Source organism: Orycteropus afer, unplaced genomic scaffold, assembly GCF_000298275.1.
Source record: "Orycteropus afer afer isolate SDZICR_OR568_19922 unplaced genomic scaffold, OryAfe1.0 scaffold00167, whole genome shotgun sequence".
Classification (NCBI taxonomy): domain Eukaryota; kingdom Metazoa; phylum Chordata; class Mammalia; order Tubulidentata; family Orycteropodidae; genus Orycteropus; species Orycteropus afer.
The window spans coordinates 4,489,596-4,513,050 of record NW_006921754.1 but is presented as its reverse complement, the minus strand read 5'-3'; the positions used below and the strand labels follow the sequence as shown (position 1 = coordinate 4,513,050).

The 23,455-nt window shown below is 36.5% G+C and overlaps 1 protein-coding gene across 1 annotated transcript in view; it reads right to left on the bottom strand.

The window, feature by feature from the left end:
- Positions 1-23,455, bottom strand: part of RSPO3 (R-spondin 3) — a 65,465-nt gene that overhangs the window by 5,475 nt on the left and 36,535 nt on the right. Inside the window, exon 2 of the mRNA XM_007946596.2 lies at positions 3,453-3,644. Coding sequence (XP_007944787.2) covers positions 3,453-3,644 — 192 coding nt within the window. The remainder of the gene's footprint in view (positions 1-3,452; positions 3,645-23,455) is intronic.

Below are 23,455 nucleotides of genomic sequence, written 5' to 3'. Positions count from 1 at the left end.
TCACATGTGGTGTTTGAATAGATGAGGGATGTGTGGAGAGGAGACACACAGGGTCCAGGTGAGAAGTAATAGGACGGTGCATAGAGTAAGGAGCTGTCTGGATTTGGCTGCTAGCCAAAAAGTCGGGGATTCAAACCTACCAGCCACTCTATGGGAGGAAAATAGGCAATCTACTTCCATAAAGATTTACAGCCTTGGAAAACCAAAGGGAGTCTTTATGTGTCTGAAGCAACTCAATGGCAGTGGGTGTTGTTTGTTTGGGTTAGAATAGGTTGGAAACTGGGGAATCCTTTAAGACTTGTGTCAAACAGTAAAACTGATGTATGGAATATGGCATATGAGAATATGAAAAGGATAGTGTTATAGATTGAATTATGTCCCCTCAAAATATGTATTGTAAATCCTAACCTCTGGTAGCATAGTGCCTAAGGCACTTGACTGATAACCAGAAGGCTGGAGGTTCAAACCCACCAGGAAGGAAGGTTGGGCAATCTACTTCTGTAGTGATACTGCCTTGGAAACCCAAGGAGGGGTCGCTATGAGTTGGGTCTGACTCCACGGCACATAACAACAACAACAATAGGCCTGTGAAGAGCCCTGGTGGCACAGTGGTTAAACGCTAGGCTGCTAACCTTAAGATCAGCAGTTTGAACCCAGTGATCTCCTGGAGAAAGATACAGCAGTCTGCTTCCTTAAAGATTTACAGCCTTGGAAACCCCACGGTTCAGTTATATTCTGTCCTATAGGGTCACTGAGTCAGAATCAACTGGATAGAAAAGAATTTTTTTTTTTTTTTATGCCTCTGGTTATAATCCCATTTGGGAATGGGTTTTTTGGTTATGTTAATATGACAGGATTAGTGTAGAGTGTATTTTGCACAATCTCTTTTGAGATGTAAAAAGAGATTAAACAAAGGGGCTGAGTGGATAACATAGATGCCAAGAGACTTGGAGATCTTCAAGGAGCCAGGAAGCTGAAGCTGAAGAGATAAGGATCTTCCTCCCTGGCCTACAAAGAAAAAGTCTTGCCCTAGAGCCAGGGCTCTGAATTTGAACTTCTAGCCTCCTAACCCAAGGAGGGGTCACTATGAGTAGGGTCCGACTGGATGGCACATAACAACAACAACAGCCTCCTAAACAGGAAACTTTGGTGGTGCAGTGCCTAAAGCATTTGACTGCTAACCAGAAGGTTGGCGGTTCAAACTCACTAGCCATCCAAGGGAGGAAGATAGGGCAATTTACTTCCTTAATGATTTACCAATGGGGATTGTTATGAGTCAGAATCAACTTGATGGCAGTGAGTTTTTTTTTGAGCCTCCTAAACTGTGAGAAAATACATTTCTGTTAATGTCATCCCCTTGTGGTATTTCTGTTACAGCAGTAGTAGATACCTAAGACAGTTAAGTTACTCTCTCATTTTTCAGTTGGAAACTGAGAAGATATTGGTGTCATCTACTCTGATAGAGAAAAAGTTGAGTAGATAACCTGATCTAAAAACAGTTATAAGTTAAAGGTAACACGAAGCCTTTGGTACTTACATAACTACACAACATGATATACAATTTTTAACCAACATCTCATCCATAAGACATAAGTTACAGTTAACTGTTATAATAAGAATAAAATATATTTTCTTTTTAGCTTATTTGGCTGATGATTTTATTCTTTTGTGGTAAATAAACATGCTTGCATTTTATCTTTTATGAAGACAAACAAATCAGAATGAGATAATAAAATTTAATAAAAAATAAGTTTTTCTTTTTGTTTCATTGTGCTTATTCCAATCTCTGTGTCAGTGTCATATTTTGGGCAAATATGGTCTTATTTTATCTTTAAAATGCTAAAATTTTTACTCCATAATGCACCATTCTAGCCACTCCTCGGAAGGAAGTTTGGGCAATCCTACTTCCATAGTGATACTGCCTCAGAAACCCAAGGAGGGGTTGCTATGAGTTGGGGCCGACTCGACGGCACATAACAACAGCAACAACAACCGATACATTTGTAGTACTTGTTTGACCAGACTTATCTATGAGCTTAATATCTTTTCCAGAAGAAGAGTTGGAAATAACTTAAGAAATCCTGTCACTCTACAAACTTTTCCAAACCAAAAACCAAACTCACTGCCATGGAGTCAATTTGACTCATAGTGACCGCACCCCTCGTTGGGTTTCTGAGGAGGTATCATGACAGAAGTAGATTGCCCAACCTTCCTTCCGAGGAGTGGCTGCTGGGTTTGAAGCTCCAGCCTTCTGGTTAGTAGTCAAATGCCTTAGGCACTATGCTACCAGAGCTCCCTATAAATCCTTACTTTGTGATTGCCATAAGAGAAATTAAATTAGAACACTGAAATAAAACCATTTTACTCTGCTTCATTTGATTACTTTAAACTTTGAAATTCAACTATTAAGAATAAAATTTATTTTCTATCTTGGCTAATCACATTTACATATTAACCTTCTCTTCATATTTCAACATTCTTTTCTCCAAAGATTTGAAATTAAGGCATGAAAATGCTGAATGCTTTTATTGGTAAACATGTTCCAAGAACCATTCACCTGAAAATTTACTAAAGAATGGACTCTAAAATGTGGCTGTCACTTTAAGATGAAACTAAAAATGTAATTTCAAATATGTTAGATTTCTGCTTTGGAGTAAATTTTAAAATTTCAGTAAAATCTGAAGGTTAATAGGTAGTATTTTATTTGAGATAGGAATTTAGAATTTTTCAGAAATACAGAGATAATAATTCTCATTATATCTCATTATTTTTTATCATTTACATTTTAATAGAGTAGCCAATGGGGCACCTTCTTACTTCCATCCTTGTTGTAAGTGGTGATATTCAAATTGGCAAGAGGGAATCCTTATTCTGAAGATGACGATGTGACAAATATAGCTTATTTACATTGTTAGAACAAGATTAATTAGAAAATGTCTATCCAGAAAGTTAATGCTGGTCCACGTATTACCAACCTAAGAAGAAAAAGCTGTCCTTTATTTGAATTGGGGACTGGCATTAAGGAGAAACAAACGGAATCATTTATTTATTGATAAATAAATATTTTAGTTGCTATATTGAAATCTTCCTTGACGCCAAAATAGCCGAAATGATTCAAGTCTTTAAATACTTGGATTGTTGAAATGGTAATGAGAACTGACATGGAATTGATGCTTGCAGCACTTTTCTGTAGATTCAAGGAATAATAACCATGGTCTCAACTTTTGATTTTACTATTGAAATAAAAACAAAAACCCAAAACTCACTTAGGTGTTTTTGTAAGTGGCACAAATGTTTCTTTCCTGAGGGCTTTGTAAGGACCATTTGACATAATTATCAAGTAAACATTACTATCTATTTAACATTGAATATCACAAATATGTTAGAGATCATTCCAACCTGGAAAAGATCCCAAGGATGAGATAAAACCATAATTTTGTATAGGCACTTACTTGTACACTTATTTATATCTGGATATCGAGTTCCATAATATCCACTCGGGCATGAAGAGAGACACACACCAATCTGCTTCATGCCAATTCTTTCCAGGACAAAAAATAGTCTGGGCTTACATGACAAACATCCATTGTAATCTGAACACGTCGCACAGCCTCCTTGGCAGCCTTGACTGACGTTAGGATGCACTGGGGAGACAAATATACAAAGACACAAAATGAAATCATAGGTACAGACATTAAATATCATTCTTTGGGCAGAATGTATTTTCCTTTCATTAGCTTTCAATCTGGTGGTAATGGGTGGATGAGGTGAGATATTTTCTCCCCTTTCTATTCTGTGATCTCTGGTGGCACAGTGCCTAAGCCACTTGACTGCTAACTAGAAGACTGGCAGTTCAAGCCCACCAGCCACTCCTGAGAAGGAAAGTTGGGCAACTTACTTCCATAGTGATACCACCTTAGAAACCCAGGGAGGAGCCACTATGAGTCAGATTCCACTCGATGGCATTGAGTGAGAATGTTATTTAAAATTAGAAGCACATGTATTGTTTTTAATTTCAAAGTTCTTAAAATTTGAGCTTTTGAAAAAGAATAAATTCCTTAAACTATATCACACACATATACCCATATCACTAACTCTATGGGGCAATTCTACTCTGTCATTTTGGGTCACTATGAGTTGGAATTCCTCCCAGTTCAATCATGGTCAATGCAGCAAAACTGGAACTGACCTGAATTTGTAAAATGTGGGTGAACCTGAATGGTAACTGGAATGGGAGAAATTATAGGTTGACTTCCTGCTAGAAACTTAATATCCATCTTAGAAAACAAAGGCAGCATGCACATCACATAGCAATCAAAGCTCTTGATAACAGAGTCAGAAATGGTGATGCTCTGTTCAGAGATGGTGGCCAACCATGTCTCTTTGAATGTGTGTCCCTCCCCACAGCCCTGGCAATAATCCAGTCTTCTTCATCAGGCTCCTGAAAGGGCTCATCACTACACTGCTTCTGAATCTGCCATTCCAAGGCTTAGATCTGACATTTTTTCTATTCCAGTTTTCCTTCTACTTCACACAAATTTGAACAATTTGAGTCTATTCCAGATTTGCTCTGTCAGCCATGACTAAATTGGTTAACATTAGTTTGAAGCCCTGGTCAGAATCAACTCCATACCAATGGGATATATATATATATATATATATATTTTTTATATATACATATATAGACTATCTTTATTGAGCTAGCACCCTGGGAGACTGAGGACTGGGTAAATTTGTGCTCATTTATACATGAAAATTAATACACATTAGTTTATTACTTTTGTTCTTCATTTTTATGGTAGATGATAAGCACATGTCTCTAATTTTTTCAGCAAATATGACAATATACACTGAGATATAACTTGAGTAAGAAAACTAAGTTTGAGGAAATTTTTTTTCAATTATAGTCTATTAGAAAACACAAGTTTACTTTGATTCATTGCAAACTGATCCTTGGTGTGGGTATTCTGTCCCATCCAATACTTTCCTGAAGTATTCCTTTTCTCATGAGTTTAATATTTACCAACTAAAACCTGATATAACAGTGAAAATGTGATATTCATCTTATCAGTGTTTCCATGTGGTTCATGAATTTATAACTTATGATCAATTTTTATCTTGCACTTTCTACACTATCATCTTTGATTTAATTGGCTGAAAGATGTACTTCAGCCTACCCTAAGGACTACCACTACTCCTCTTCCCAAGAATGTCAATGTTTCCAAGAGTTACTGATGTGTGATGCGTGACTGTTCACTAGCAAGTCTGGACAAACAAACATAAACATTAGGGAGATTTATGTTTAATTGATATTTTCACAATTTTAAACCTGCTAAAGACTATTATCCAGTCATCATCTGTGTGTGAGCTGGTGAGCACTACTGGATAAGATGTATCTCTCATGTCACTGGTGTTTGGGATGGTTTCTTCCCTGAATGCACTCTTTATATAAATACAGTTGTTGTTTGTTGTTACGTGCCATCGAGTCATCTCTGACTCACAGTGACCCCTCCTTGGGTTTCTGAGGCAGTATCTCTATGGAAGTAGATTTCCCAATCTTCCTTCCAAGGAGTAACTGGGGGGTTTGAACCGTCAACTTTCTGGTCAGCAGTCAAGTGCCTTAGTTACTACACCACCAGAGTTCCTACAAATATGGTATCAATAGCTTTATTGTTCTTTCAGGAATCCAGAAGAGAAATATCATGACCTTTTGAGAAGCAAAGTTTGATGCACAGGAGTCTGAAAGCTTCCTAGAATATTTCTGATTTGTTTTATTAGTAGTGGAAGGGATGGCCTTGCATGGACCTTGTCATTATTAAATCTATCTACACAGTGATATTTGGTTGTTATTAAGTTCTTTACCACAAAACCAAATCCCACCAGGTTTAGTTAGAAGAGGTACCCATCCAACCAAACAACCTCACCACAGGGATGTGCGGGTTAGCTAGAGAGAGAGGTCACTCAGTTGACCAGCATCCTCTGCCTAGAGGAAATCATCCCTAAATCAGCCACAGGAACCACAAGCAGCTCATTGTCATTCCAAGACGTTTTGTAAATAAACTGAGGAAACATGTGGGGGAAGGGAAGCCTGCTTTTCCTGTACATGCTCCTCTTTGGGGCGGGGTGGTCAATAAAGTGGCATAGGAGGTTTAGACATTATAGGACCTGGGGGACTTGTAAGTAAAAACTGCTTTTCAAGTCACAGGGTCATTTTTCATGCCAGTAACTTGACATTGGTGACTTATAGAAAATGTATACATATTTCAAGTGGGAAATACCCTAAAAATGAAAGGGCCAAAGACAGAGCATATGTTTAAAATCTAAGGGACCCATCTCAAAAAGTCAGAGGTGTAGATGACAGCCTGTAAAAAAAAATTACAAGAACCATCTGCTGAAAAGTAGACCTTAGTTTGAAAGAAAATCACTCTTAGCTCAGGGCACTAAATGAGTCTGGACTTAAGGAAAATGAATCAGATTGGTCCATATCCAATCTATCCCTATCTCTAAAATGTGGCTGCTAGAAGCTGATGATCCTTAGAAGCATGAATGGCCAGATTTCGCCTCCCCACTTTGGTCATGTTGTCAGAGGGACTAATCCCTGAAGAAGGATAGAATACTTGGTAAAGTCGAGGGTCAGACAAAAATGGAAAGACCCTCCATGAGATGGGGTAACACAGTGGCTGCAACAACAGCCTCAAACATAGCAACAATCATGAATAAGGTGCAGGACCAGGCAGCTGGTCCCATGGCACCCATGTTCTGTTGTACATAGGGTTGCTGTAAGTCAGAGCCAACTTGATGGCATGTAACAACAACAATTGTAATTTTAAGTACCTTCAAAGGAGCTTTGGTGGTGCTGTGGTTAAAGCATTGGGCTAACCAAAAGGTTACTAGTTGAAACCCACGAGCCACTCTATGGAAGAAAGATGAGGCAGTCTGCTTCCATAAAGATTTACAGCCTTAGAGACACTATAGGGAAGCTCTACTCTGTCCTATAGGGTTGGTATGAGTTGAAATCAACTCAGTGGCAATGGGTTTTGATTTAAAACTTTTGTTGTATATAACTTCAAATTGATCAGCTATGTAAATAAACATGATTTATGTCTAGAGCCTCAAAACTTGGCATACCTTAACATAAATTTCATTAAAAATTGGGTTTAACAGAAGGGCACAGGGAGGTAGCTCAGGGAGCAGGAATGTATAGAAAAGAATGACACAGGAAAGAGGTAACTACAGGGAGGAAGTGGGAAGAGAGCTATTACATAGGGGGAAGTGCAACTAATGTCATGAAACAAAATGTGTATGAAATGCTGTATGGAAAATGAATTTGCTCTGTTAACTTTCACCCAAATCACAATTAAAAAAAAAAAATGTGTTTGGAATGTTTGGATACTTTTCTAGAAGAGAGTTCTGTGTGGCTCCCACAATCAGTAATAGCTTTTGCCAAATTTATGAGATGTACCAGCATACCTTGCTCAATTCCTTCCTTTAAAATTTTTACTGATGAAACATAGCACAGTCATCTCATACTTTTTGCTATATTCATTCTTTTTACTTGTTTGTTTTTTCTTATTTTGTCATTTAGGCAAAGGTTTTTGAAAAAGAATAGATTTTTTAAAAAGCTAGGAAGATATTATTGCCCTAACTTGTAATGAAAATTTATTTCATATTTTTTGCTTTAATCAAAGAATTTTGAATTTGGATAGGTACAAATGATGATAACTTTTTCTTTAGAAGATTAATACTATGCTGTGGAAAGTAAGGGAAATTAAAACTATGAAGCTCACTCAGTTTACATGATTTGAGATTTGTTTTTCATTTGGGTATTGTAGTGACTGCTTTCTTGAATGCTGTATGAGGATCACTCAAATTATACAGTCAGTATTACACAACTGTACAAATTTCCCACACTTCATGTTAAGGCAAGAGCTTTGACTTTTTATGTGGAAACCACAGAAAACTTTGGTCTGGATTGACTATAACAAGCCTTTCAGCTCTGAAATCTTATGATTTTAAGACAGAAAATAGAATGTCACTTTGTCATGCTTCTTTCTTTTTCCCATTCTAATATTCACACTTCATTTGGTGTTTCTGAATAAGTTTTTAAAAATAATTCTTTTCTACTATCATTTTATAGGAGCCATGGTGGTGATGGGGAGATAGGGAAGGCTTTGTAGAATAACTAACATTTGAGTTAAATCTCAGAAAATGAGCTAAAGTTTATCGATATGTAAATGGTCATGGTGGACTTAGTTGAAAGAATACCAGGAAGTATCCAAATGAAGAAAGAGACTGTCATGAGTTCTATGTGACTGTTGCATAAGTAGTGATTAATAGAAGCATGAGGAATACTAAGAAGACTGAGAGTACAGGGAAGGTCTATTTACATAATCCTTTTATGTGCTATGCCAATGGAATTGCTCTATAGAAATAAGGGGGGGGGGAATCAGACTGGGAAGTAATATGATCAGATTTTTATTAGAAAGTTAATTCCATGGCAGCAGAGCAGACATGCAAACTAGAAGACTAATGCAGTTGTCAAGGCAAGAGACTGATAATGCTTTAAAATATGGCAAAGGCAGTATGATATGGTAAGAAGGGAATGGATGTCCAAAGTCTATTTAGGAGGTGGCATTAATCAAATGTGGTGACCAATGGAATGTGAGATGAGCAAGAAAGACAAGGTTGTGTTTCTAATTCCAGCAGGTCAATATAGAGGATAGGAGCTCCAGGGGGAGGAAAAGACTATTGTTGGAGGAAGGGGGCAAGGTGCATAGAATAAAAAGGTCTGAAAAAACAAACATGGCTTGTTGTTGTTGTTATGTGCCATCGAGTCGGCCCCGACTCATAGCGACCCCTCCTTGGGTTTCCGAGGCAGTATCACTACGGAAGTAGGATTGCCCAACCTTCCTTCCGAGGAGTGGCTGGTGGGTTTGAACCGCCAGCCTTCTGGTTAGCAGTCAAGTGCTTTAGCCACTATGCTACCAGAGCTCCTAACATGGTTTGGGATCGTTAATTTTTCAGGTTTTGTGAAATATCCAGAAAGTGATGCTTAATATATACAGTTTAAGATTAGGGAGGAGGCTGGAGATGTACATGTGAGTCACTGGTGATGGCTTAGAGAAGATAACCTGAAGGAGGGAGGTTGAAGAATGCCAGAAAAGAGAAGCCTAGTCCAAAGTAAGGGACATTTGGTAAGAGACAAGATATTTATCAGGTGATTTTAACAATAACTGGTATTTCTATTTTTATTTTATTTCCAAAGCATGCATTTTGTGTAATGTTAAAATAACTGTGGTAACTTCCATATGAAGTAAATAAGGACAGAAGCTATCATAATTATTTATTTGGGACCCCCCCAAAACTTGATAAGTGCTTGATAAGGACAAGTAGTGAGCTTAGATCAAGGATTAGAACTTAGATCTTTCTTTGGTATCTGGTACAGATCTCATGTCATATAAGTAAACTTTAGATGATAACGGGTAGATATGACGAGGAAAATAGGCAGAATTCATGGTAACTTTAAATTGGAAACTTTGATTATAAATATGTCACATGCATAGAAAAATATGTCTTTCTCTAAAACTGAGCAAGAGGGAAAGACTTTTTCTTAACTTACGAAGTTTAAGTATATGAAAAGAGTATATATTAATGCATAACTGGAAACAATTTGCTATGTCTGTCAACACTGCCTGAGTAAGTGACTTTCATTTCTCTGGACCTTAAACAAGCCTTCTTACTATATCTCTATTTGATAACTTCTAACTTAAGATGCATAACTGATGCAACAGTTTTTAAGGTATTATTATCACAAGAGTTAATTCAACTCTGATGAGCCAGCCAGAACACAGAGTTTTAAACAGTAAGATGAAAAATAACCTGTTGCTATCTACTCAGTGCCAACTCATGGTGAGCCCATGTGTTGCAGAGTCTGTCTGTGTTCCTTTGGGTTTTCAAGGCTGTGACATTTCAGAAGCATATTTACAAGTAGGATAGCATATGGTAAATACAAACCCTTCAGTTATTTTCAATGTTTAAACACACCAAATTGATTGCACTATTGGAATCTAAGTTCTATGTCAGTAACAATCTAACTACAAGTTTTAAGGTTGCTTTAACTTAATTTTCTTCTAAAATTCAATTGTAAATATGCTATTTTTAGCATATTATATCTATTGTAAGTTGCTATCTGGAAGAAGTCTATTATTGCATGCTTCCAATTACCTCTGTGGGTCATTTATTTGTGTGTAAAGTTTCCAGAAATACAAGCTATAATTTAGAAAACAGGTTTGAATAAGTTAAAAGGAAGTATCAAATAATAAAGTAACAATGATTATATAATTTAGATAATTAAAAATCAATGAATTCACAAATTCAATAAAAATTATTTTCAACCAATGAAATACATACAGATTCTCCCTAAAATTATTCTTTACCCCATGTACTTCCTCTCCATGCAGTGGCTTTAAGAGACAGGATAGAGAGGATAGAAGACTGGAATTCCACAGTCCAAGTATTTTTTACGTCTATCCTTTCCCACCATGCCCTATGCTTTCACAAGGACATTCACATTGATTGTAAACATCTTAAGGGCATGGGTCCAGTTGGCCTTGATAATTTCTTCATCCTAACTCTTACACAGGGCACTTATTATGAGTTGAACTGTGTTCTCCAAAAAGATATATTCAAGTCTTAATCTGTACTTATGAATGTGACCTTATTTGGAAATAGAGTCTTTGTAGATGTGATCAAGTTAAAATGAGGTCATACTGGATTAGGGTGAGCCCAAATCCAAGGACTAGTGTCCTTATAAGACGAAGGAAGCTTGAACACACAGGTAGATATACAAGAGAGAAGGCCATGTGAAGATGCAGGCAGAGATTGGAGTTACGTAGCTTCCAACTAAGGAACATCAAGGACTGCTGAAAACCACCAGAAGCTAGGAAGAGGCAAGGACAAATTCTTTCCGAGAGCTTTCAGAGGAAGCACAGTCCTGCTGAAACTTCAATTATGGACTTTCAGCCTCCAGAACTGCCCTAGAAAATGAATTGAACCAGCTACTTATTGAATAGTTGCTCAATAAAGAGTTGATTATTGGATGAATGAACAAGTACTAGTTGCCGTTCAGTCTATGCTAACTTATGGAGATCCTATGTATGTTAGATATAACAGTGCTCCATAGAGTCTTTCAATGGTTGATTTTTCAAAGATAGTTCACCAAGCTTTTCTTCAGAGGTACCTCTGAATGAACTCAAAGCTCTAAACTTTCAATGAGCAGGTCAGTGCATTACCTGTTTGCAACACCTAGGGACTCCATGAATGAATAAAGATAGTAAATATAAAATTCTATTTATTTGTGTTTGTAAAATAACAAGGTCTTAAAGTAGTAAATATTTAGCAGAAAGTGCCTATAATAATTGCTTTTAAGCAATCTGTGCCTGTAAGCTTCTGGTACAGAAATCCCATAAACTTGTTCCAAATCATATATAGTTTGAGGATACTTAGTTATGAAACAAATCATTCAAAGTAAAGTCACGAAAACTATTTACTTCAGTAATCTACTTACTTACATAGAAACCAGGGTTTTTTCTTGCCTAAATTATGACAACTATTTTTTATTATACCTTGGAATTTCATTGTTACAGAACCACATTTAGAGTAATGTTATGGTCAATGAAAATTAAGAGATATTTCATGGTTCCTCTGGAATGCTTGGCAATGCTCACTTTACAAAACAATTTATGTTAAAATTTTGAATTACTTGGCAGTCTCCTTCAAATTCTGTAGAGCTGACCCAAGAAATTAGGTTCAAAAGTTAAAACTTCCAAGTTATAACAGCAGAATTGACAATGGCTAGATCTCCACAACAATTTGGGTAATTTTGGAGAGTCAAGTACAGGAAGAAAAACATGGACAAAAGCTTTTTTGCATGAACAAGATTACTTACTGGGATATAACACCCTTTTGCATTCTTAAAAAAATGGTTTCTGGGCGAATAGAGCCCTATTCACAGGTGTTGTTGTTGTTGTTATGTGCCGTCCAGTCAGACCCGACTCATAGTGACCCCTCCATGGGTTTCTGAGGCAGTATCACTAGGGAAGTAGATTGTCCAACCTTCCTTCCCAGGAGTGGCTGGTGGGTTTGAACCACCAACCTTCTGGTTGGCAGTCAAGTGCCTTAGGCACTACGCTACCAGACCTCCACTATTCACAGTATTCCATTATTATTCTTGATTAATAATAATTTATTGAAAGAGCCAAGTGTTTATATATACAAACACATGTAGCTCTTGCTTTTCTTGAAATACTGGTTGTTATCTGATTGCTTTAATATTTTGATATGCTAATATTTAAATCATGAAATAGAGTAAATTTCATTGATGCTATTTAAATATATGGGTATGTCCTTGTGTGTGCACACATATGTATTGTATTTGGTTTTCTATCAGTCAATAAAAAACACAAAACAAACTCACTGCTGTCGAGTCAAATCTGACTCATAGCGACCTCTCCTTGGGTTTCCAAGGCAGTATCACTACGGAAGTAGATTGCTCAACTTTCCTTCTGAGGAGTGGCTGGTGGTTTGAACCACCAGCCTTCTGGTTAGCAGTCAAATGCCTTAGTCACTATACCACCAGAGCAGCCTCCACCAGTCAATCAATAGCACAGACTTATGTAGGGCTTAGGGTAATAAACAGAGTCTGCTCTATCTTTTGTCCCATTGAATCAACTTCTAGTACTCTGAAAGTTGGTGCTCACACCAATGGGTTCACAAAGTTCCTGAGACAGGCATGTATTTACCAGCTGTTGAAAGCAGCCCAGATGGTGATCCATCATTATTATGTGGGGAAACATACTGTTTTTAGTGGAAACTATTTCCTTGAGAACTTGGAAAAATCTTTCTCTTCTTCTTACTGAATAATAATTTCCTGAAGGGAGTCTAATATTTATATTCTATAAATACTTTAAAATAAAACCACAGCCATAACATAGACCTAACATTAAGTAGCAGTTAGCTAGATTTTCCACTAAACTCAAGCCAGCTCAAAATATTACGAAAAAGGCTAGCAAATGATGGCAGCTATAGAATTCCTGAAATCTAAGATATGGTGGCTGTTTGGAAGCTAGATGTTAGCTCACGTTGTCCATCCACATGCTATAGAATCAGAAATGAAAGAAACAAAAGTTGGATGCATCATGTTTGGATGTATTGTAGATACAACGATTAGTTATTTCAACAAAAATTGTGAGCGCCTACTATGTGTCTAGCACGACACATGACACAGAAAATGCAGGGATGAGCAAGATATCCTGTTCCTGGTTTCATGACGTTATATATCAGTTAATAAGAAGGCAAACAAACAACTAAATGATTAAAGACTGTGATAAGTGTTATAAGGAAATAAACTGGTAGATTACAAAGAGAATAACTCTGCAAAGCTACTTTAAATAAGGTGATCAGCCAAGGCCCTTTTGGAAGGTTACCTCTTAGCTGAGATGTGGAGAATGGGGACTTAGCCAAGAACACCTGAAGAATATTCCAGGCAGACTGTCAGTAACGGCAAGGATTTTAAAGCTGTGCATGAAGAATAGCACAAAATGAACCAATGGGACTGCAGCACTCTGAGTGGTGCTATAAGGTTAGGGAGGGGAAGCTAGAGCTAGATTCTACAGGCCCTTAGGACCAAGGTAAATCACCTGGATTTTATACTAAGTGCATTTAGGGCCTGCAATTCTAAGTAACTATCAGAAGGAGATGAAAGAAAAGATTCTACCTGAGGTTGTTATTCACTTTAATTTTTGTTAATTTTATGGATGTTGCAACAGAACCAGTACCTTGTACTTCATGAAAATATGTCCTCTTATTAATTTTTATATTAGAGGAGAATGTTCTAAATAGTCCTAAACTTGGCAATTTATATTCAGATTCTGTTCTTTGAAGAGACTGTGCATTGATCTGCATGTTCTTTGTTCTTGGGAACACTTCCTTGCTCATTTATTCCTCTCCATCTCCCTTTAGCAATAACTTTAGTTTGCTTTGAGGTTTTAAATTTTCATGCTCTTTTTATTGGAATATCAGGGTGGGTGGGGACCATGAGGAGAAACAAGAAAGTTATGAAATACATAAGAGGTCATAAGAACAAAGAAAGAATAAAAAATAAAACTTTTTGTAATCTTGCATATAATCTTTTCTTGTAGTTTTCTGAATTCTTGCCATTAGCAAAATATATTGACACAGTCTAAATAATTTAGAGTGACAACAGTGTGGCTTTCACTCTAACATAGCCTTCCTTTTGGAATTTCAATGTTATGTTACTTATCGAATGAATTAATAACTTATGGACTATTCCATAGTCAAGTCTTCAAAAGTGATGAAAACCATATTAGTTTTCCTATGGCCTGCTAAACAGTTATGGTTGATTGTACTGCTGAAGCTATAACAAAAGCATTTGTAGAACCAAAAATACAGAAGACTCCTGCCCAGTGCCCCCAGCCACAAGTAGAAAATCTATCATAAAGTTAATGCGTTAATGTACTCTGCTGTGGGTATAAAATATAAGGGACTGAGTCAGCATTTCCAGCTGTTGCTAAGGCAGGGAAAGATTCCCTTTCTCCAAGTGGCCACGCTCCCAAATGGAGGTGAATAGAGGACAAGAAGGGTTGGATAGGGGTAACAGAGACCCAGATTCTGTAGAAAGCCAAGACCTGTTGATGAGTTAGTGGGTGGTAATAACAGCGTTTTCATGAGACAGATCCAACAGTGTTCCTCTAACAGTAGGAATCATTATGTGCTCTGGTCTGGCTCACAGAGCCCTGCCTTTTTTTTCCCCTAGAGGAGAACTAATTAGAAATCAACATAAACAGAAAATGTGATAGTTTAATGGTAATGAATCTGCACGAGTGTGATTCCACAACTACCAACTTTGCATTCTTGAGTGAGACAAACTTTAGTTTATGCTAAAAACAAACTCCACTTGGTTATGTTATGAATAAACTGAGATCTTCTCACCACATAGCATACTAAAGCCTTAGCATAAGCAAATAGCAAGCAAAGGACTTGAGGTATTTTAACAGGCACAAGAAAATGTGCAAATAGGGGGGATGTCATTAAAAACACCAGCTTTATTTGTCACATCTAAAATCCTGAGTAGAGACAATAAATGGACTTTTCTCTCAAGCTCACAACAATACTAACAGAATAGAAGAGGTATAGGCATGCACTTTTGTGGGTATGACTTTTTTTAAAAAAAATACGTGCATGGCTCACTGCATCACCACCTAGAACAGAAGGGAGCCCTGCACACTTCCCAGAAGAACACAGGCACTGGGGGGTGCAGTACTGGCTCTGGACTCATACAGACTCTGGTTTTTAATCCCTATCCTGTCATTTATTAGCTGAACAACCAACACTTATCTCGTCATGTAGCTATTTACTTAAAATAATTAAATTATTCAACATCCAGACTCTGTTTAGTTAGTGAGCACTCAAAGATGAATAAAATCAATTATTTGTGTCAAGGAGTTCACAGTCTGATTATTTATTTAGACAAATGTTGCTCAATCTCTTTGAGCCTAGACTTCCTCTCTCCAACATGGGGCCATCTACTTGAAAGAGACTGCCAAGACTAAATGAGATGATGTCAAAACACCTATCAGCGTTAGACTGTACTAGTTGCTGAGGAGCTAGCTGGAATTCATGATGACCCCATGTGTGTCAGAATAGAGCTGTGCTACATAGAGTTTTCAGTGGCTGTAAACTTTCAGAAATAGATTGCCAGGTATCTCTGCGTGATTTCAAACTGCCAACCTTTTGGTTAGCAGCCAAATGTTTAACTGATTGTGATTTCATTAAAAATAAGTAGGTGTAAGACATTTTGGGTTACTCAAGAAGCACAAACCACATTCTTGAGTTATTTCTGTCCCTATTTGAGGCAGTTAACAGTTTTTTCCAATAAAATTATCTTGGAAATGTCCAAGGAAGAAGACTGGAAGGTGGGTGCATGCTGATTCTTCTTGCTCAGCCAGGAAACTGTGGACCTTGGGCAGTCAGGGTTCGCTAACAATCACACCAATGGCTACTTGTTTTGGAAGCTACAGGCGCAAGCTTTAATGGTGGTTTCACTGGGGGACCACACTGGTGGTCTTACACATCTTTCTGGGCAAGAATGTCTCTGGAACCCGAAGTGCAGTACCTGCTGAAACAGACTAAAAGAGGAAAGTCATGCCACAGAAATGATGCTGGCATGCTACAAAGAGCCCAGCTGTTCTGTTTGTAAAAATTACTTGGGGTACATGGTTAAAATGAGATGCATAGGTTCTACTCCCAATGATTTTGATTCAGGAGGTCAGTGTTCATCAGAAACACCCTAGACCCAGGGGAATCTGATGCAGGTGATACAAATGTCACAATTTCAGTATCAAATCATTGTCATCCTTACAAATAGGTATTTATTCAGTGATTACAGGTAGCACTACTTCAGGGACTTGTCATACTGAGAGCTAAGACATGGTCTCTGACTCAAAATGCCTACAATACAGTTAGTATAATAAGTATTTTAATGTACTCAAGGACATAAATATATAAAGTAGAAAGTTAGTTCAAGAGAAATTAAATGGCAAGAGGAAGTATTACTGGCTGAGGTATCTGAAGACTAAAGAAAGCAGTTAGAAATAGTTATGGAACTTGAAGGAAAAGAAAATCTTTGACAAATGAGAAGGAGAAAGAGGGAGAATGTTATGAACAAAGTGTTCACATAGGAATACCTATAAAGAATATTTGAGGAACAGTAAATGTAACTGAGAAATTTAAGAGGATTTTAGAATTCTAGTGGCACAACAGTTAAACACTCACCTGCTAACAGAAAGCGTGGAGGTTGCAATATATCTGATGGCTCTAGCGCCATAGGAAAAAGACCTGGTGATCCGCTCCCATGAAGGTACACACAAGAAAACCCTATGAAGTAGTTAGACTCTGTCCCCTGGGGTCACTGTGAATTAAAATCAACTTGAAAGCACCTAACAACAACATAGTTAATTAGCTTTGAGCTGATAGACTTAGAAAATGTTTGGAACTTTAGATGGATTTAATTCAAACTGCTTCCCAGAACCGTCTATTTGATCATATAAACAACTCTTATGATATTTGGTAATACCCCATAAAATGATTTTAGAGCCATACTTTAAAAACATGTCCTTATAAAGAATCTAATGGTAACTCCCAGGAAGTTCTACGTATCATAGCGCACACCCAACCGTTTTGTCCTTTTTCCTCATAACAGTTTGTCAAACAAATGCTTTGACAAGCATCTGCTTTGGATGGAAAGATGAGTAAGACCTGAGAATTTCAGTATTATGAGAGAGAGGGACATAAACAAAGAAAATATGGTAAATATTATCTAAAATGCCTTGATGAGATGGGAAAAAGGAGGTGGATGGAATTCAAAAGTTATTTCAAAAGAAATAAAAGAATAAAAGAATTAACAGAATTAACAGGCTTTGACAAACAATTTTTAATTGGCAAATGAAAGAGTATCAAATGTTGATTCTGAGCTTTCTAACTAGGGAGAATGGACAAAAAAAAAAAAAAAAAGACAATGATATAATTAAATGAAAAAGGAGTTAACTGAGAGAAAGGCATTTGGTTATCAAACTAGAAGCATAGGTGATTGAGGGAGGGAGAAAGTGAAAATACTTACTTCATTTGGAGGCCCTGAGAGCTTGGACTTGTCTTGATTCCTCTTTGTATCCCAGACACAGAGCACAATAGTGGGCACATTAACTGGTTCACAGTAATAGGAAAGAATAAATAAATCCCTCCATTTTATAAAAGGGAGCTCTGGTAGCGTAGTGCCTAAGGCATTTGCCTACTAACCAGAAAGCTGGTGGTTCAAACCCACCAGCCACTCCTCAGAAGGAAGGTTGGGCAATCTACTTCCATAGTGACACTGCCTCAGAAACCCAAGGAGGGGTTGCTATGAGTTGGATCCAACTCAATGGCAATGAGTGAGAGAGAGATTTTATTAAAAATGCTAGGCCTATAGTGGTTACAAGGAGCTCTGGCATAGTGGATAAGGCAATTGGCTGTTAACCAGAAGGCTGAGGATTCAAACCCACCAGCTGCTCTGTGGGAGGAAGATAAAGCAGTCTACTTCTGTAAAGATTTACAGCCTTGGAAATCCTATGAGGGTTGCTGTGAGTCAGAACAGACTCAATGGCAGGGGGTTATAGTGGTTAGTGCCTTGCCTAGGGGTCACAACAGGTTTTTTTTTTTTTTTTTTTTTTAAATATCTCCCAGTGTTTGAATCATTCTCTGATGTTCAGTTCCGGATGAATGATCATTATGAAGACAGGATATGGGAAGTCAGTCATGAAACTTATTCAGAGTAGGAGTAGAAACACCTGACAGATTTATTCCTCTACTTCTCTACCTTCTCTACTGGATAAAACAAACTTCCTCGTAGTTCATAATAAAGGAAAACTCTATATGGCTGTTGTTAGGTGCAGTTGAGGTGGCTCTGATTCATAGTAACTGAAGCAAAACAAAATGATGTCTGGTCCTGTGCCATTCTCTCAATTGTTGCTATACTTGAGCCAGCTGTTCCAGTCACTTTATCAATGCATCCTTTCTCTTTTTTGATGACCTTCTACTTTACATCAAGCATGTTTCCTTCTCCAGCCACAGTCCCTCTTGATAATACGTCTAAAGTAAGTGAGATGAAGTCTCCCTATCCTCTCTTCTAAGGAGCATTCTGGTTGTACTACTTCCAAAACAGATTTATTCATTTTTTTTTTTTTTTGGCAGTCTATGGTATATTCAGTATTCTTTGCCAGCATCATATTCATATGCATCAGTTATTCTTAGGTCTTTCTTATTCATTGTCTAGCTTTTGCATTCATATGGGGTGATTGAAAATACCATGGCTTCAGTCAGGCACATCATAGTCCTCAAAAGGACATCTTTGCTTTTTAACACTTCAAAGAGTTATTTTGCAGCAGATTTGCCCAACACACTATGTCATTTGATTTCTTAATTTCTGCTTCCATGGATGTTGATTATGGATCCAAGCAAAATGAAATCCTTGACAACTTTAATATTTTCTCTGTTTATTATGATATTATTTGTGAATTATGGTCTAGTTGTGAGGATTTTTGTTTTCTTTATGTTGAGAGGTGAACCATACTTTGATCTTCATCAGTAAGTCCTCTTTAGTTTGAGCAAGCAAGGTCATATTATCTACATATTACAGGTTGTTAATGAGTCTTCCTCCAATGCTGATGCTGAGTTCTTCTTCATGTCATCTAACTTCTCAGATTATTTACTCACCTTGAAAATTGAATGAGTATGGTGAAAGGATACAACCTGGCATGGATTACCCAATAAAACAAAGTAAGCACATGCTTAGGGCATCAACAAAACATGAACAATAGTTGTTTAAAACTAAGACCCATAGATGCCAAACAGAAAACACACAAAGAAAAAGCAATTGCTGAGGTGGAAGGGAACTAGCAGGCCAGTTAGGGAAACTGATAGCATTTTATAAATTTTGTATACAATAACAATTATATTTTCATTTTCAGTTTGAACCTGTTGGGTATAACTCATATTAAGTTCTCTCTCATCATTTACATAAGAATGCACCAGCCACATGATAATTACATGAATCATGACTTATTTGGTGCTATGCAAAGAGAACCAAAAGGCATCTTCAGATTCTTGTATTTGTACCATGCGTTCTCGTGTATTTGTATCATGCTCTTTGTGATTGCTCCCACCCGCCTCAGGTATCGATAGTCCAATGAACAGTGAAGACACAGCATCAAAGGACAGAAAGTAAGAGTGTGGGTTCTTAAGTATTATTTCAAGACCAAAAACACTTGTGGAGATCTGCAAAGGATCTGCCAACAAACATCGTATAACAAACACATGAAATTATTTCCAACTCTTGTAAGTACTATTTCTTTTGACCATCTCAGACCTGAACAACAAAATTACATGTTCCAAATCAATTTTTTTCTACTTACTTTCAAATATAAAATTTTATATTAATGTCCAAATTTGATTGTAAAGTATATTTTATAAATTCTATTTGTTTTATAAATTTTACTGATTTTCAATTATTCAAATTTATTTGCTACAGTATAACCAAATTTAAAAATGACATAATTTTATATCCAGGTAAAATGAAATAGCAACAACTAAGTGGAGTGTAAAAACAAAAGCTTACAGAAAATGAAAAGGAAAGGATTTGTGAATCCCTAAAGATAATTCTAAAATTAACTTTCTTTTTAAAATATAATGAATTAGAAGAGACTTCTTTGGTTGAATGCATAAGCTTAATGGGTGCAAACTGTTGTACTAGTACCACTGTCGCTAAAATTACAAACAGCAATATGAATAAAACAGAATTTGCTCCAAATTCTGCAACCATTTCTTGCTGAAATAAAAAAATAAAAATAATGGAATGGAAAGTGAAACTATTTTAGAATCTGAAATTTTCACATCTGCAGACTCCATAAACAACAGGAATATAAGTGCTAATTTGTGGAATAATTTGTCTTCTAATGATGTAAATTATTGGATTTAAAGAAAGCCAAGTACTTGTGAACATCACGGTGTACCATTTGAAAATGTGTCGATAATTTATGGATGATAAACACACAAGATTCAGTAGCCAGAATATATTTCTAGGTTGCAACGCTAAAGGAGAAAATATAAGAGGGAGTGACTACTGTACTCTCCATCAGTCAGCTCTGTATATTATTCTGTTTGCAAACTATTCAGTCCTAAAACATTTAATTCTCGATTTGCTATAGATGGATTTAGTGATTGGTACAACTTGCATATGATTGGTCAACATGAAAATAGTTCAATTCACAAGGATTGTATATTGTCATATTTAAGCCAAAGGCATGGTTGTGACTTAACTCATGAACTGGAAACACAAATTAATGAAGAACATCAATACTGGAAAGAGATTTTGCAGTGCACTGTTGCTATCACTATAATAATCACTGAATGTGGATTATCTTTTCAATGATGAAATGAAGTGTTTGGGTCCTCACAAATTGAAAATGTTGGGGGTTTACTTGAACTTACTACATAATTTGATCCATTTTTAGCAGGTCACATCTCAAAATATAGTAACACAGGAAAGAGTAACCCATTGTATACATCTAAAAAACATGTGAAGAATTAATAAACTTCTCTGGTGGCATAGTGCCTAAGGCATTTGACTGCTAACCAGAAGGCTGGTGGTTCAAACCCACCAGCCACTCTTCAGAAGGAAGATTAGGCAATCTACTTCCTTAGAGATACCGCCTCAGAAACCCAAGGAGGGGTCATTATGAGTCAAATCAACTCAACAGCAGTGAGTTTAGTTGGTTATTTTTTTTTATGTGATAGAATGCGATCAACCAATTCCAGTGAAGTAAGTATAGCTTAACATTCGAATTTCTCTGATCTTTCTTATACAGGTTAGCTAAGTATTGCTTGAAGATGTGTATCGCTAACATGGAAAATCTGTCAAGCAATGTATCACATTTACTAGCTTAAAAAGGCTACCAGTGAAGAAATTGCAGATAAAGTACTATACTATTTATGTGAAGTTTGCAAAATTGAATTTTCTAAGTGCAGAGGCTGCCAATATGTCAGCACATTATAAAGGCATGCAACGGAAGATTTTAGAACATGATGATTATGCCATTTTTATTCCATGTGCTGCACATTCATTAAATCTCATAAGATGTAGTACAGCAAATCTGTCTAAAACAGATGATATTTTTTCTGTTGTTCAGTTATTCTACACATTTTTTGCTGCCTTTACACACCAGTGAGTAGTTCTTAAAACATATTTAGGCAATGATCAAGTAATAAAATGTCTTTCTAATATATGTTGGGAAGTACAGGCTGTAGTGACAAGTGCAATCCTAGAACCATACATTCAGATTCTACCTTAGAAAATATTGCTCAAGACTAGACACAAAAAGGAGATACCAAAAGAGAAGGGGAAAACATCACCAATAAAATGCAAACATTAGGGTATGTATTTATGTTGGTTATGTGGAATAATACATTGCAGATTCAGAGGTAAATTTACAGACATGTGCAGATCTCTACTAGTCATTAACAGGGCATTTACATACTTTAAGAGAAGATTTTGAAAATTTTGAGAATACAACAAAACAAATACTGACAAATACTGATTATTAAGCAGTTGAATTTCCTAATATTGAAATTATTTTGTTCATATTTCTAACTTTAACAATCACAAACTGCACAAGAGAATGCTAATTTTCATCCCTAAGACTCAAAAACCCTCGATGTATAACAATGATTCAGTAATGACTCAATTCATTATACTTACTATGCATGGAATTAGATATTTTTTGATAGCTTAGTTGTAATGATATCAGGGAAGAATTTGTAAATTAAAGAATATAAAGAAATGTTTTTAATGCTAAACATGAAAGATATATCTAAAAAGAAAATACAGTAGTTTTTTTTAATATTTGTTTTTTGATCAATAAATTATCTTTTATAAATCTTTTCTTTTGTTTATTTATAATTATAGCCTTTATTATGAAACAAGCCTCAAAATTGAAGAGGGTTATTTAAAGCAAAACTGGTGAAAGTCAGTTTTTCATTGTGAGAGATCAACAGAATTTTATAGATTGTTGAAATAACTAAGTTCAATGACTCATTTTCTTTGTTATAGAATATATGGAATATTCTTTTTTTGTAGAAAATGTGGTAATAGCAAAAGCCTTAGTATCCTGCACCCACTAAAAATTTTATAATGCAGTTCACCCCATTCCACTAAAATAACATATGTCATTTGTCTGTTCAATTGTTAATATTATATAGTCACATTTAAGACATTATACCAACCATTTGGAAAGGGATCAAAATTGGAGATCTTATATAGAGTGGGAGAAAAATGTGTAAAATAACCCTCAAAATCATAAAAAAGAAGACCAGCCTTACTGGTCTGACAGAGACTGGTGAAACCCCCGAGACTATGGCCCTGAGTCATCTGTCAGACCTGGAATTGAATTCACTCCCATGGCTTAACTCAACTCTCAACCAAACAATGAGTTGAAAACACCTACACCAGGGTGATGTACTCCTTAGAACAATCAGCCATGGAAGATCAGAAGAGCAGCATTTGCGTAGAGAGAAAGGTAGAGAGATAGGAATGCATAGGCAAGAAGGACACAGGAAAGGGTAACCACAGGAGGAAGTGGCAGGTGATACGACACTGTGAGAAATGTAACCAGTGTCACAAAACAAAATGTGTATGAACTGTTGAATGTAAAACAAATCTGCTTTGTAAAATTTCACCCAAATTACAATAAAAATTTTAAAATAAGAAGTTACATCATGGATAGCTAAGATATACACACACATGCACACACACACACACTAGAGAGAGAGAGAGAGAGGGAAAGAGAGAGAG